A 13688-nucleotide genomic window follows, 5' to 3' on the forward strand; every position below is an offset into this window, starting at 1 on the left:
TTCTTTTTTTAGTGTGTGGTGTTGAGGATCAAACCCAGGACCTCAAGCATGCTACACATGTACCCCACTACTGAGCTGCACCCCAGACTTGTGCATTCTGAATGATACTCATGTAATGACTGTAGGTCTGGACCGCCTCTGCCCCGCTCCCCCCAGGAGTAAGGGGCTGGCAGCAGGAATGCCTTGGCCCAGCTGGTTCCCTCCCCTCCCCCTCCTTTTCCCTCATTGGCTTGCTACCACGCCTGAAGGTTAACCATGCCACATTGGAAGGGTGGCCTGCCCTGCTCCACCACCCCTCCCTGATTCCACTCTTCTCCATCTCATCCTCTGCATGAGTGCTTCTCAAAGCGGGGTCCCCAGACCAGCAGTATCGACATCACCTGGGAACTTATGGGAAATGCTGAGTGAGAAACTTGGGGCTGGGATCCAGAATTCTAAGTCCTAGTGATGCTAGGGTAGCTGAAATTCCAGAGCATATGCCTTCCAGAACCTAGATCTTTCTAAAGTTCTGTCTGCCAGATGCCCATCTGTGACTGTCATCAGGACGAAGTTTAACCCCTTTGCTTGGCTGTTTGCAACCTTCAGACTTCTTCCCCGCCACTCATTCCCATTCCCCATAGCCACACAGCTCCTGAACGCACGTTTCGCCTCTTCTGGGCCTGTACGCCTACGATGCCCTGTGCTCCATTTCCACTGAGCAGGTGCCTACTTCTTTAAGGCCTTGTTCAAGAACCTTTTTATGGGTTTTCTTGACACCAATGTGTCCTCAGTGCTTTGCATGTAGATATGGTGACCTGTGGGTTATAGAATACACCTAGTATGTGCTAGGCCCTGAGGAGATGGAGACAAATAAGACCCAGTCCTCATCCTCAGGAGACTCACTAGACAGACAAAATTACTAATCATGTGACAGTTGTAACTGCATCATAGGAGTGAGGGGAGGTCATTGGTGAAGGCTTCCTGGAGGAAGTGATGTCCAAGCTATGTCTTTTTTTTTTTTTTTTGGTGGGACTGAGGTTTGAACTCGGTTTTGTGCTCATAAAGCAGGGGCTCTACTGCTTGAGCCACACCTCCAGTCCATTTTTCTCTGGATATTTTGGAGATGAGGGTCTTGCCAAGTATTTTCCCAGGCTGGTCTTGAACCTCAATCCTCCTGATCTCAGCTTCTGAAGTAGCTAGGATTACAGGCATGAGCCATCAGCTCCCAGCTCTTTAAAATATGACACCAGAAGCAACAAAAGAGATAAATTGGACCTTATAAAAATTTTTTTTAGGGCTGCTGGAGTCGCTCAAGTGGTAGAGCACCTGCCTAGCAAGCGTGAGGCCCTGAGTTCAAACCCTAGTACCCCAAAATAAATAATACTTTTATTAACGTTTTTGTTGCAAAGGACTTCATCAAAAAAGACAACCTACAGAATATAAAATTAACGCATAGAACTCAAAAAGATATGAATAGAGAATCTGAGCAAACTTTTTCCCAAAGAATATCAACAAATGACCAGTAAGCACACCAAAGGATTCTTATTGTCATTAGCCATCAGGGAAATGCAAATCAAAACTACAAAATACCACAATGCACCCTAAAGTAATCAAAAAGACATAGAGAAGGGAGGAGTAGAGAATTGTGAACTACATACACTGCCGGTGGGACTGTAAAACAGTGAGCCACTTTGGGAAGAAGTTTGGTAGTTTCTCAAAAAGCTACAGGTAGAATCACTACACAGCCCAGTCATTCCACTGCTAGGAATTTAACTAGGGGAATTAGAAACACATGAAAACACATACCACACAAACGGTTGTAGCAACATCACTTGACATAGTACAAAAGTAAAACAGCTCAAATATTATTGATTGATGAAAAGGATAAATAAAATACACCCACACAATGCACTATCATTCAGCAATTAAAAGACATACTGATACATACTACAGCATAGATGAATCTGAAACATCAGCTAAGTGAAAGAATCCAGACACAAATTATATAAACTCATTCACATGAAATGTCCAGGATGGGCAAATCTTCAGAGACAGAAAGCAGATTAGTGGTTGTTTAAGTCTGTGGGGAAAGGAGCAAGGGGGTAACTGCAAGTGGGTACAGGGTCTTATGGAGATGATAAACCTATTCTAATATTGCTGATGGTTGCACAACTAGACATATCTTAAAACATTGAATTCTGTACTTTAGGTGTGTAGTACAGCCGTACAATTAGTCAAGGACAATGCAAAAAAAGAAAATTACTAATTAATTATTTTAAGCAGAGAAGCACAAATCCTAAACAAAAATTAACAAACAAAATATAGCCTTACAAACTAAGGGAAAAAAATATGTATGTCTGCCGAAAGCCTATCCAATCAACTACTTTGCTCTTTTGAACAAGGGTCATTTTTTTTTCAAATCAGGCCTTTATTGAGCATATGTCCTGTGTCAGGATGGAGTCATAACCACTGATCCTCATCATGGTTGTACGGGTGTGCACCTGCTTTGAGTTTGCTTCCTCCTCTCATAGGTGACCAAGGCCTGACAGGTATCCCATCTGGAACAGAAATCCCCAGATGCCACAAGCTCTGGGTTTAGAGCAGGGCTAGAAGACCAGGCCTCCCTGGGGCTCTAAATAAGAGTTTCTGCCAGGGCCCAGCAGTGGGACCAAGCTTTTCTGCTATGTGTGTTCCGAACTTCAGTTTGCCTCATAACCCTTCCTTCAATCCTGGGAGTGAGAATACCTATTCTCACTGAATAGGTACATCAAACTGAATCGTGGAACTTTTAAGATATGAGAACCCAGCAAGATCTTCATGCATTTGTTCCACAGTCATTTTTTGAGCACTTACTCTAGCCTGCATTGGCTAGCAGCTAGAAGAACTGTGACTCCTGACTTCATGGAGATTACAGCCAATTCTAATGCAAACCACAGTTTACAGACCTGCATGTTCATTTAAACAAACACCTTTGAGCCTGGAGGGCTCCTTGAAGTACAGGTTGCTGGGCTCCATCCCCAGATTCCTCTTTATTCTATTTCTTCCTCCCTTCCTTCCTTTCTTTTTTTCTTGTGTTGGAGTCCTCTGGCCCTATCTCCTGAGTTTCTGATTCAATAGATCAGGGATAGACCTGAAAATGGGCATTTCTTTTTTGGTGCTTACTGGGGTGTGGACCCGGGGCCTCACATTTTCTAGGCAGGTGCTCTACCACTTGAGCCATGCCTACAGCTCCAAAAATATGCATTTCTAAGGAACTCCAAGCTGATGGCTCAGGGTGCTGGTTAGGAGCACCCCACTTTGAGAGCCACTGCCCTAGACAACCATGCCCCCACTAAGCCTCAGATATTACACCAGGTAAAAAAGAAAGCACCTTGCTCCTGAGGAGCTTAAGCCAGTGGGTTTGGGAGGCGTTTGCTCCTGCCCTCACTCATTTCTTCAACACACCAGGCCTTACATCATGTCATAACTATGACAGCACTAATTTCCAGGAAAACTTTACAAAGCGGGATTTTGTGGATTTGGGTATTGGTCCTATCTTCACCAGGAGGAAAAGACTCAGAAAGGTTAGGGAGTGTGCACAAGGTCACCTGGACTCCACGCTGCAGATCTATAAAGACTTTCTACTCTTTTTTTTTTTTTTGGCAGTACTGGGATTTGAACTCACAGCTTCGTGCTTGTTAGGCAGGTGCTATACTGCTTCAGTCATGTCTCCAGTCCTTTTTCCACTAGTTATTTTGGAGATAAGGTCTCGAGTTTTACCTAGGATGGCCCAAACCACAGTCCTCCTATTTTAGACTTCCCCCCATCACTGGTATGACCTTTTTTTCTGTTGAGATAGGATCTCCCAAACTTTTTTGCCTGGGTTGACCTGGAACCACAGTCCTGATCTCAGCCTCCCAAGTAGTTAGGATTATAGGCGTGAGCCACTGGTGCTGGCTAAGACTCACTATCCTTAACCTCTCGTCAAACCTTATATAGAAGCTGGGTGTGGTGATGCATGGCTGTAGTCCCAGCACTCAGGAGGCCAAGGAAGGAGGATTGTGAATTTGAGGACAGCTCGGGCTACATAGCAAGACTCTGTCTCAAAAAACAAACTCCAATGTAGACTAGCGTGTGCCAGTAAATCTTATTCATTGGTTCCCAGACTTGTGCCTGTCCTCAAGTGACCACAGCAGAGATGACCAGCAGATGTCCAGGCTGTCTGTTGCCCAATGGATATGTAAATGAGTCACATATATGGTTCCTCCATCAAAGATATCCCTGGCAACCCTGCGAGTATCTGCCCAGTCAACTCTTTGTGTGCCCCTGAGGAGGCAGGTTATTCTCCCAGTGTGAACAATACTGTCCTCTGGTGGCCATTCTGCCAAGTACAGAAATTGGGGAAAAAGCTACCCTTTGGGAAGACTTCATTAAGGACCAGGATCTATGTAATCCTTTCAAAAACCTTATAGGATAGGTATTATTATCCTCAGTGAGGCTCAGAGAGGTGAATATACTTGTCTGAAGTCCCACAGCTAGGGGCAGGACCAAGTTAAGTGAGGGAGGCCCCTCATCCCTCACCCTAGTCCTAGACCTGGTGATGGGATGTAGCTGGAATTGGGTCATCTAAACTCAGGGCCCATGCACTGGACCACCATGTGGCCCTGCCTCCTCACAGGTATTACGGGGCACTCCACTCTGATCTCAGACACTTTCTGTGTGTGTGCAATGCTAGATGATGAGGAGCAAGACACCTGCCATTGCCCTCAAGATTGTGACTTCAAACAGAAGTTGTGAGAAGACGTGACTTCAGGAGCAAGGGAAGCATGGTGTGTGTGTGTGTGTGTGTGTGTAGTGAACTCAGGGAACCCTGCAAGTGGTGTCCAAATACACAGGGTTCCCAAGTGATGTGTTCCCCAAAGCCAGTAAGCAATGCCTCCAAACCCCCACCAAGAGCTGTACTCTCAGCCCCTAGGCTGAGCTGATCCCATTATTTCTCTGGTCTTTCAGCACCAGCGCCTTCCCTCAGCTCTGTGGCCCTGGCAGTTAGCAATAGGTGATCTCCTCGGAGAGGCTAGGGAAGTTTTTGTTGGATAAGGAATGTAACTGATCTGCTGTCCCTTGTGATGGACAGAAGGAAAATGCTCACCAGTGTGAAGCTGAGCCACATCCCTCTGACCCAGATGTACCCAGCTTGACTATCTTAGCTCTTCTTATTTCACCAGCATTTTTCTCCAGGGTCCAGGTCAACAGTTTCTCCTAAAGCCAATTCACAAGTGTTTTTTGAGCACCTGCTGGAAGGCAACATTCAGGGAGAGGAGAATTATTGAGGCAGAGCTTCATGCCTTTTACTAAGAGGTTTGCTTCCCTCCCCAAAGATGGGTACATCCTAATCCCCAGAATTTGTGAATATAGTATGTTACATGGCAAGAGAAAATTAAGATTATGACTGGAATTAAGGTTGCTAATCAGTGGACCTTGTCATGTGAAAGAAACAGAAGAATCAGTATCAGAGTCAGAAAAAGAATTGAGCCGGGCATGGTGGTTCACTCCTTTAATCTCAGCACTCAGGAGGCAAAAGCAGGAAGATCATGAGTTTGGAGCCAGCCTGGGTTACATGGGAGACCCTATCTCAGAGAGAGAAGGGGAGAGGAGAGGAGAAGAGAGGGAGGTTTGAAGATGCTATGCTGCTGGCTTTGAACATGGAGGAAGAGGTCATAAGCCAAAAGATGCAGGCAGCTTCTAGAAGCTGGAAAAGGAAAGGAGCGCTTTCCTAGAGCCTTCAGAGGGAGTATCTTGATTTTAGTTCAGTAAGACCCATTTCAGACTTCTGACTTCCAGAACTATGAGATAGGTCTCCAGAAATCTGTAATGATCCGAGCTACTCAGGAGGCTGAGGCAGGAGGACCTCTTAAACCCAGGAGTTTGAAGCCAGTCTGGACAACACAGCAAGACCTTGTTTCAAACAAACAAAACCCCAATCTGTAATGAATTTTCTTTTCTTCACCTGAAGGCAAATAGTAACACAGTCCCCATTCTCCGTGGGCTTACAGTATTGTGTACTTAATGAACACTCTCCTTTCATCCTCATAGCATCCCCCAAGACAGGCATTATTACTTCCACTTTCCAAATGGAGAAACGGAGGCTTGCTCAAGCTAACAAGGAGCATGAATAGGATTGAAGCCCAGGTCCATATTTACAAGACTCAAGAAAAGACTTTAAACTGGGAGAGCCTCCATTTGAGCTTGCCTGGGTGGGCTTCAGACATAGGTCTTTCCTGGCTGTTACAGGGGCAGTGGTTGGTTGACCTCCCTTTCTCTCTAGTGAGGAAGACCTGAGGAAGACAGACTTGTCTGTTCTACCTTGGCTAGTGTCCATTTGAATCGAGGCCCTAGTAGCTCAAAGCACAGACGTCAGGCACTGGTTCACAACCAGCCTGCCTGCATTTGTCTCCTGGTTCCTTGGTTGTTCATTGGTGATCTTGGGCAAGTTTTTGGGCAAGGGCTCTACCATTGAGCTATATCAAGTTCTCTCCTGTTTCCTGGCTTAGTTTCCTAATCTATGAAGCAGATTAGGAATAATAACAATATAATAATAACAGTAGTAACTACCTCTGAGAAGATTCTGTGAGTTATTTATGTAATGAGTTTAGAAAACAAACTACACAGAGTAAGTCTTTGATAACTGTTACCATTTTCATTATTATTTCATGTCTTGGAACACCCACCCCACTTCAAGCCCACTTCTTAGGAACTATAGTACACCCAGGTGTGCAGAATGATTTTCATACCTACTCATTTAACATGGATTTTTTTTTTTTGGGTGGGACTGGACTTTGAACTCAGGGCTTCACACTTGCAAAGCAGGTGCTCTACCCCTAGAGCCACTCCTCCAGTCCATTTTGCTCTGGTTATTGTGGAGATGGGGATCTTGAGAACTTCCTAATCTCAGCCTCCCCAGTAGCTAGGATTATAGGTGTGAGCTGCTGGCATCTGGCTTAACATGGGTATTTTTACATGTTCACCAAATATCTCTTTAGAAGGTTCCAGCCTTTCATGAGTGCACAGACCCACTGGGAATCTGATGACAACTTCAGGCTTTTGTAGTATCTAATCAGTCCACACACTCTTTTGAAAATTGAATTGGGTACACGAGGGTAGGTCTCCATAGCTGTGCTCTGTGGGTGTGGGTGTGAGTGGACCCTCCATAGATCACAGGAGGCATGGCCCATCCTAGTGGACACTCAGGGCTACTTCACCTACCCTTCCAGTTGTGCAGTCTGCGCATTGCCTAACACGAGGGGACTCCATGTATAGACTACAATTCACAGCTCTGAAATTGTGCTTCATGGTGGCCTGTGAGCACTTGATCCAACCTGGGACTATCCAGCTCTCACTGTAGGGAATTTAAGAGCTGAGATTCTAAGACTGGTGGTGGGTTGAACAGAGAATATGCAAACAAAGACCAATGGGCCCTGGAGAGTGGCTGAGTTTAGCTCTTATGGGATTGTTGGGTAGAAAATATTTTGCAGAATTTGAGGCCAGAGGATCATGGAACCCAGGGTCTAGCAGAAGGGTGGGGATGGCAGCCACACGGAGGGAAAGGAAATGTCAGGGAGGCAGCTGGATACAGGAGTCTAGAGTTCAAGGGAGAGGGTCTACACTGGAGTTCTGAGTTTGGGGATAGTATTTAAAGCTGGAATGACCACTTGACTAACGTTCATGAGGCCCTGGGTTTGATCCCCAACACCAAGGAAGAAAAAAAGGAAGGAAGAAAGGACTAGGGGGAGGGGAGGGAAGGGAGTGGAAGGGAGGAAGCCATGGGGCTGAGAGAGGTCATCAGGCTCAAAGAGCGGAACAGAGAGGGCCAGGGACTAAAGTCTTCAGGATTAAGAAATCAGAATGAAGCAGGATGTGGTAGTATGCACCTATAATCCCAGTTACTTGGAAAGTTGAGGCAATATATGGCTTGAGCCCAGGAGTTCAAGGCCAGAGTGGGAAATATAACTAGATCCTGCCTCAAGACAAAACAAAAATAATAAACAAACAAGAAAGACATCAGAAAGAAGAGGAAGAACCAACAAAAAAAGACCAGGAATAAAATAAAAACTGTGGCATCCTGAAGGTCAAGTGAAAGGCATACAGCCTGGAGGAGCATGAGGAAGCAGGAGGAGGACTGAACCCTGACTATGGGGCTCAGCAACATGGAGGTCACTGGTGACCTTGACAGAGTAATTTCACTGGCTAGTGGAACAAGAGCCTGATCGTAAGGAGTTTATGAAAATACCAGAGCGCAAGCATCAGCCTCGACTCCTTGACCACTTCTTTCTAGGCCTCTACCACTACTCCCTTCTGTGGTTCTTCCAGCCTCTCTTGCTTGCTTCCTGCTTATTTCTAGATTATATTGTTACTTTTCTTAAAGCCCCCAATGACTTTGATTTTGCCAAGAACCTCCTGAACTCTTGCCTTATCCCCAGTGGCCACACACAGCACAGGTGCCTCCCCAGGGCCCCTCTGACCTCATTTCTCACCTCCCCACTGCTCCATCCCAGCAATACCCTGGACTGTCCTGACACATGGCAGTTTGCCAATGACCCAAACCAACCACAGGAATCCAATGACACTAGTGGATGATGGTCTAAGCAGTCACTACTGGCTCTGTATTTAGTGATTGCAGAAATGAAGAGGTAGGGACTGGGGGTGTAGCTTGGAGGTAGAACACAAGGCGTGAGGTCCTGGGTTCAATCTCCAGCAGAGAGAAAGGGGAGAAGGGAGAAAGAGAACAAAGTAAGTTTCTCTTTAAAAAGTTTTGACTCGGAGTATTCACATTAGGTACATCAAAACTGGTATTCTAGCCGGGCATGGGTGGCTCCTGCCTGTAATCCTAGTTACTTGGGAGGCTGAGATCTAAAGGATTCAAAGCTAGCCAGGGCAAATAGCTCTTGAGACCCCATCTCGAAAATATAACCAGAGCAAAATGGACTGGAGGTGTGGCTCAAGTGGAAGAGGACCTGCTTTACAAACTCAGAGCCCTGTGTTCAAACCTCAGTCCCACCAAAAATGAAAAAAAAAAAAAAAAAGAAAACCTGGGATGCTTATGTACCTCCCCCTGGGGTCTATTTTGATATCCTGTAGTCTTGGACATGACATGATACTGGCCACCTATAGATCACTTGAAAATCAGAGCAGTTTATTCAACTGCACATCTGGGCAACAACAGAATCAAGCCTAAGATTTCAGTCTGTCTGACTCCAAAGCCAATGTTCTTCACCCCAGGGTCTTCCCTGATTTTTGGAAGAACTTTTTCCAAAGGTCCTCAGGCTCCAGATGTAAACGTAAAGAGGTTTCTGTCCTGAACCTCATCCTTCATCCATCCAAGGGAATGGTAAGGTGGTTGAGGGGTGAAAGGCATCAGTGGAACACAGGAAAAGTGAAGGTGTGGGTGGGAGAGGAGGGCAGAGCAAGGGGAGTGAGTTACAGGGCACCTATGGTGTCCGTGAACATATCAGGTTCTTTTCTGAAGCATCACAACCACGTGGGTTTCAAGCTTCCCATTTTGCAGATGAGAAACAGGTCCGGTAAGAAGTAAACTTTCCACTGGGTGTGGTGATGCACACCTGTAGAATTTCAGCACTCAGGAGTCCGAGACAAGAGGATTGTGAGTTCTAGGCCAGCAGCCTCGTCTTCTACAGAGACCCTGTCTCAAAATGAGAGAGAGGAGAGAGGAAAAAAAGAAAAGAAAGAAAAAAATAGAAAAAGAACAACAAGAAGAAGTAATTTTCCCAAAGTAGCCCGTAGTGCCGAGTCACAGACCCGGAGACGGCCCGCGGTAGCAGGTGGAACTGAGAGCTGGGCGCGTGTAGCCTGGGAGGCGTGGCGACTGAGGCTGGGGGAGGAGATCCGGTGGGAGGGTTTGAGACAGAGGCGCGAGTCTCGGAGCCCTGGACACGAATCAACAGAGGGAGAGACATCCCAGAGACACTGAGGAGGAGCACAGGGGTGGGACAACCAGAGTGGGAGACAGGGAGGCTCACGAGGCTGCGGAACCGGAGGAAAAGTGGAGTGAGCGGCGGCAGCTCCGGGAGGGAGGCAGGCGGAGCTTCCACGGAGGCCGGGGCGGGGCGGCGAGCCAGGGGCGGGGCTGGAGGCCGTACGGCCTTGGGGGCGGGGCCGGGATTTACGTCAGGGGTGGGAGATGGGAAGGAGCCCTCACAGGCTGGGAGGACTTGTGGGCTGAGTCTAAGGGGGTTTCTAAGGGAGGGGTACTTGGGTGGGGCTGTCCGGGGCTTGGAGTCCTTGAGGGCGGGGCCAAAGAGGGAGGTTGGCGAGGGGGTCGGGGGCGGAGCTCTTCGGGGGTTTGGAACTCTTGGGGACGGGGCTTAGGGGGCCCGGCGAGGGAGTCGGGGGGCGGAGCTCTCCGGAGTTTGGCACTCTTGGAGGTGGAGCTTAGGAGGGGGGCCCAGCTAGGAAGTTGGGGGCGGAGCTCTTCGGAGTTTGGCCTTTTGAGGGCGGGGTTTAGGGGGACCTGGAGAGGGAGTCTGGGGCGGAGCTCTCCGGGATTTGGAACTCTTGGGGGCGGGGCTTGGTGGGGGCTTGTCGAGGGAGTCGGGGCGGAGCTCTCCGGAGTTTGGAACTCTTGGGGGCGGGGCTTAGGGGGGCCTGGTGAGGGAGTCTGGGGCTGAGCTCTCCGGGATTTGGAACTCTTGGGGGCGGGGCTTGGTGGGGGCTCGTCAAGGGAGTCGGGGCGGAGCTCTCCGGAGTTTGGAACTCTTGGGGGTGGGGCTTAGGGGGCCTGGTGAGGGAGTCTGGGGCGGAGCTCTCCGGGATTTGGAACTCTTGGGGGTGGGGCTTAGGGGGCCTGGTGAGGGAGTCTGGGGCGGAGCTCTCCGGGATTTGGAACTCTTGGAGGTGGGGCTTAGGAGGGGGCCCTGGAAACAGGGGCCAGGGCTGGTCTCTCCCCGCTAAGGTGCAGCATGAGGCTTAAGGTCGGGGCGGGGCGAGGCGGGCCCGGGGGCGGGGCGTGCGGAGGCCCTGACTGGACCCACTGCGGGTGGTGAGGCCGGCCCAGCGCGTTGCAGCGCAGTGCCCGCAGCGACCCCCGCGCCCCGCTCCTCAAGCCCCGAACCCTAGTCCTGCTCCAGCCATGCCCGAGCAGCTCAGTGTCGCCGAGTTCCTGGCCGTCACCGCGGAGGACCTCAACTCCCCGGCCGGGGCCGCCGCCTTCGCCGCCAAGATGCCTCGGTGCCGGGGCGCGGCGCTGGCCCGGGAGGAGGTGAGGGGACCAAGGCGGGAGGGAGTCCAGGTTTGCATGGGGCCTGGTTTTGACCTTCGCAGGCGCGACGGGAGCTACGATGACCCTTCGTTGCTCCCCAGACATTCGCCCCCTACCTACATCTGTGGGAACCGAGCGCATCTCAAACATCTGCGACTTTACGGTCAAGGCGAGGGAGGGCCCCCAGGCACTATTTGTGGGGGGCCTCGAGGTCACCCCGGTGACAGACTCCACATGTCGGGGCACATCCCCCAAATGCTCTGGGCGACCTGCCCTGTCACATGTGTGTTTGTTCAACGACTTAAAGCTCTGTTTGTGTTTTCGTCTTCGGAACCCCACAAGTGTGCCCCCTCCCTCACGTCACCCCCCTCCTGAGAAGCAGGCTCAGTCGTGAAGTCACTTCTCCCGGGCTGCAGGGAGGCCCCCTCCCCCTTGCCGCTGGTTCTGAGACTTGGCTCGCCTGGTGGAATGAATGCGAATGGGAAGGCGCCAGGAGCCGGGGTTCACCTTGGCCAGGCTGTTGGCAAGTTTATAGGCTCCTCTCCCCTCCCCTCTCCTCTTTGTCTTTCCCGGCAAAGCGTCCCAGGCCTTTTCTTTCGCCCTTGCAGGCTGCCCCACCCCATTCCCATGTTCACTGGCGTTCATTCCTCTTCTCTGAACTCGCTGCGGCTTTCCCCAGCTCCTCTTGCAGGGAATATTCTGGGGCAGACACCCTGTGGCTTTGGGCCAGCAGAGGATGCCCTGAGTTGGGGTGGTGTTTTGAACCTCAGCAGCCTTCTAGCCTTCCGCCCTTCAAAATAAGTGTGTCCAGCACCTACTGTGTGGTAGATACAACGCCCTGTTGTTACAATTCTTGGAGCCAGTGTCTTAGAAAGTTTCTCCCTGGCTCCCCTGCCAGGCAGCCCTCCATCTTTGAGTGGGGAATGGGCTCCCTTTTGTAAGGATGATAGAGAATTTTGAAAAGAGACTGTTGGGGAGGGAGACCTGTGTTCAGAGCCTGGCTCTGCGATTGCCAGCTGGGTGAGCTTAGTCAGGTGACCTGGTATGTCATCTTTAAAATTGGGATGATGTTTATCTCACAGAGTTATGGTATACATGAAGCAATGCGTGTAAAGCATGTGTCTTAATAAACGGAGGGATTGCCATCAGGTTATTTGACAGACCTCGTTAGACAGCGATTGAGTCTCTGGGAGCTTCATTCCTTTTGCACATAGTAGGGATACCTATTTTAGTGAGGCAGGGTTGCTTCCTCGGAAGCAACCCTGAACCCTGCCTCACCATGAATGTGGGTGTTTACTGGGTGGCCTGTGGGGAAACCCTGCTGCATAGCCTCGTCCTCAGGAGACCTTCCTGAGGGTTGTCTTGGTGACCCGGAAGAGTTCAGCGCCATCGGCATCCTTAGAGTTCAGTGCCATCTGCGTCTTTAGGGCCTTTACTGTTCACCCTCCTCTCCAGGCGGTTCGTTAGAACCTTAAATCAGAGCACTGTAAACACTTCATCGTGGGTAGAAAGGTGTGTTTATGGTGTACATGGACCATCATGGCTTTGTGTGTGTAGGCACTTTGTGTTGGGGAGGGCCCTAAGATGGGGGCCCTGCAGGATTCCTGGAAGGCCTCAGGTTTGCCCCAGTTCAGAACAGACAAAACCCAGCCTCCATCACCTTCAGATCTGTGGTTGGGGCACATGCAAGGGTTCATTTTTTGCAACAGAAAGACTTGTGGCATACCTCTTGTCTTTGGCATTTCAGTGCCCCAGAAGTTAAGATGAGATTAGATTTTTTTTACTGAGGTTTCCTGTTCGGTTTTGCATTTGCATTTATATGTTGTTATTATGTTTGATGTTTTGATTTCCCCTAGTTCTGGGCATTGGTAACTCCTTGGTTTTAGTTCCATGTGGCTGAACCAAAATGCAACTGATTCTTAAATCAAGTCTTCTGGTTCAGGCTGCTTTCTTGGAAGTAACTTGGGACCCTGTCTTAGAACTTGCAGCCCCTTTGGCAGCTGTGCTAGGGAGGACCCTGGGCAGATCACAGGAAAATAGACTGGCCAGCCTGAGGGGCCCGTTGAGAGAAAAATCCCATTTAAGATGAGGAAACTGATGTGTCCAGAGAGGGCAAGAGGCTCTTCAAGCTCCCAAAGCTGGGGAAGGGAGGACTACCATTTCTGCCCATGTGCTCTAACCCCTGGTTCTGTTCTCTTTCTCCCGAAGTCCATCTGCCTGTCCTCCATACGTAACTTCTCTAAGCCTCAGTGATTTCATCCTGCTTACCTCACTGGGTCGTTAAAGTGTTCATTTTTAATTATGAATCACTGCAAAGTGAGGGATACTAAGGTAATCATTCCTCATCCACCTTTTTCCTATCCTGGGCCCCTTTACTGCCATCATCCCATGCATATTCCTAATAGCATGGGTGAGAATGGACCCAGGTTGGTTAAGGTAGTTGCCCTGTGTCACATGG

At 49.3% G+C, this 13688-nt stretch overlaps 1 protein-coding gene across 2 annotated transcripts in view; it reads left to right on the forward strand.

The window, feature by feature from the left end:
- The first annotated feature begins 10896 nt into the window (after nucleotides 1-10896).
- Asap3 (ArfGAP with SH3 domain, ankyrin repeat and PH domain 3) overlaps nucleotides 10897-13688 on the forward strand; it is a 39215-nt gene continuing 36423 nt past the window's right edge. Inside the window, exon 1 of one of the 2 annotated variants that reach the window (XM_074081001.1) lies at nucleotides 10897-11230. In XM_074081001.1, the coding sequence (XP_073937102.1) occupies nucleotides 11102-11230 (129 nt within the window). In that variant the 5' untranslated portion in view covers nucleotides 10897-11101. The remainder of the gene's footprint in view (nucleotides 11231-13688) is intronic. The other variant, XM_074081003.1, reaches the window with a different exon arrangement.

This window comes from Castor canadensis, chromosome 7 (genome assembly GCF_047511655.1).
Source record: "Castor canadensis chromosome 7, mCasCan1.hap1v2, whole genome shotgun sequence".
In the NCBI taxonomy this organism is placed as follows: Eukaryota; Metazoa; Chordata; class Mammalia; order Rodentia; family Castoridae; genus Castor; species Castor canadensis.